The sequence below is a fragment of the Nestor notabilis genome, unplaced genomic scaffold, assembly GCF_000696875.1.
Source record: "Nestor notabilis isolate BGI_N333 unplaced genomic scaffold, ASM69687v1 scaffold3057, whole genome shotgun sequence".
Lineage (NCBI taxonomy): Eukaryota > Metazoa > Chordata > Aves > Psittaciformes > Psittacidae > Nestor > Nestor notabilis.
In genome coordinates this window covers 72,818-75,142 of record NW_009937684.1, presented here as the reverse complement: position 1 = coordinate 75,142, position 2,325 = coordinate 72,818, and the positions used below count along the sequence as shown (strand labels likewise).

The 2,325-nt window shown below is 51.3% G+C and overlaps 1 protein-coding gene across 1 annotated transcript in view; it reads left to right on the top strand.

Moving 5' to 3' along the window:
* The first annotated feature begins 1,256 nt into the window (after positions 1-1,256).
* The window catches only part of LOC104409143 (cytochrome P450 3A24-like), an 11,395-nt gene continuing 10,326 nt past the window's right edge, over positions 1,257-2,325 (top strand). The window contains exons 1-2 of the mRNA XM_010018937.1: positions 1,257-1,327; positions 2,312-2,325. The exon at positions 2,312-2,325 is cut by the window's right edge and continues 95 nt beyond it. Coding sequence (XP_010017239.1) covers positions 1,257-1,327; positions 2,312-2,325 — 85 coding nt within the window. The remainder of the gene's footprint in view (positions 1,328-2,311) is intronic.

Sequence of the window (2,325 nt, the reverse complement as noted above, 5' to 3'; positions counted from 1 at the left end):
TGCCAAAGGCAGGAGAGCAAAGCCTGGTGCAAGGGACTGTGATGTGTATATGGGGTCCTTGGCTGCATGTCATCTGTCTTCATCCATGAGGGTCTGCTGGTGGGCTCAGGGGAAACAGGGAAGAGGATCGTGCTGGACTGCATGGAGGAGGAGACTTGTGGCCCTTCCCAGTGTGATGGGAACAAAGGAGACCGTGTCCTGACCCATCCCCACAGCTGCCCACCAGCATAGTCTGCCCATACATGTAGGGCATTTATCCTGTTCTCTGGTAAAAAGCAGGTGGTCCCATGTGTGTCTGCGGGAGGACACTGAGCTGCCTACAGTCAAACAACAGAAATCATGTTGTGCAACCCCACACCTGAGAGCAAACAGAGTTTGGGGCAAAAGGGAAATGGGAATCCACCGCTAAGCACCATGGCTAGGGAGCATTGGCACTGGCTGACCTCCTTGTGAGCCCCATGTCCTTGCCCTGGTGGCTTCTTGGGGCTTGAGCTACAGGCAGACAAGTCAGCAAAGCCACTAATCCATGCAATGAGACACTGGCAGAACTCCCATCGGCTCAGGTGTGAGCACAGGTTGTGTCGCCACAGGACCACATCCTATCCCCACCGAGTCTGTGGTCCAGAGGGTTTTGCCTGAGGATAAAAGACCCCTTTCAACCTAGGTAAGTGCTTCCCGGCAGATCTTTCTCCTCCAGCCCCTTATCTCCTGGACCCTAAGTAGGAGGTGCAGGAGGAAAAGATAAATGGGGATGGGAAGGGGAGGCACAAGGGAAAGTACATCTGCACAGCCAGAAACCCCCAGGAGCTGGGTAGCGGGGGACAGTAGCAGTTCCTTGGCCCTCCCAGTTACACCCCTCAATAAAGGGATGAAGCCAGCAAATGTGAGACTGCACAGGGTAAAGAGGAGCAGGTCTGGTTCACCATCACTGCTGCTGTAGGAACAGCTGGGGCTCCCCTGCAGCCCTCTGTGAAGCTCATAGCTGTTGGGTAAGAGGCAGGAGAAAGGGGTTAAGCTGTTTAAACCCTTTGCTAACTTTTCCTCTTGTGAAATCTCTCCTTTCAGCACTTTCTGAAGACATTTGGATCTGGGCATCTTACAGACATCCCAATCCACGGAGAAACCTGCCCAAGGGTTAAAGTTTGAGCAACCAAGCAAACAAGACAACTCCTCCTTCTCTGTCATGTGAGTGTGGCTGTGGCTAAAGGCCAGGCTTCACAATAGATGAGTGCTCTTAGGGCAGACTGGAACACACAATGGACCTTCTGTCAAACTTGTCTGTTGTTACTTGGCTGCTCCTCTTCCTTTTCGTTAGCCTTCTGGTCCTGTAAGTACAGGTTGGTCCCTCAGTGTGACCAGGGAGGAGAACTCTGTGCCTGCAGCTGGGGAGGGACTGGGGTCATCATCCTCTCTGTGAAGTGCCCAAGTACATGCATTAGTGTCAAAAACTCATCCTCGGTCTTCCTGTGCTACCTTCAAGGAAGAGCCAAGAGCTGGTAAAGGGGAGCTCCAGGGCTCCTTGTACCCTCCCCGTGCCAGCTGGAAGGGAAGGAGGAAGATGGGCTGGGTGAGAGGGAAATAAAGAGGAACTTACTGGTCAGTTTGCTTTTCTCAACCATCCAAAAGGAGAAATTTCTTCTGTGATTTTAACCAACTCAAGCTCTGGTTGGCAGCAAGGAGGCAGGGTGCCCTTGGGTTCTGCAAGCTGGGAGCAGGGCAGTGGGTGATGTCTATGCCTGCCTGTGTGCTTGTGCCAGCCAAAGCCCTTGTTTAAATAGTTATGTTGGCAAAATTGCCCTTTTGCTTATGTTGCTCAGAGGGGCTGTAGTGAGCTATACAGGCAAAAACTTAATTTTGCTGCTGTAATTTGTGTCCCTGCTCAGTTGCTGTGCTGCTGTCGCCCTGCCACCTGAGCATCACAGTTGGTCTTTGCAAAGACAAACACAAGGGCAGGTCTCAGCTTGAGAACTTAATCCCTCTGAGATCCTGCCTCAGTCACCTGAGACACTGTTGTCTGATTTGGAGATCTAAATGAGGCCACTGAATAAATCCCTGAGGTGCCCCAGTACACTGTGTTTGCCTAGGCTGGGCTGTCAGCATTTGTCTTCTATCAAAATGTACCCCCAGTTGTCTTGTACCCCAGGTGATCCTACATTTATTGCAGGAAGAGAGTGTCCTCAGCTGCTGCTGGTCCGTAACTCCGTCTTTCTCTGGGGGACAGAAACCAGTATTAAAGCTGTTTATTGCACTAGGATGAAGAATATTCTCTTTTCATTGCATAAACACATCTCACATGCTCTTTGCTTGGCAGCTATGGGATATGGC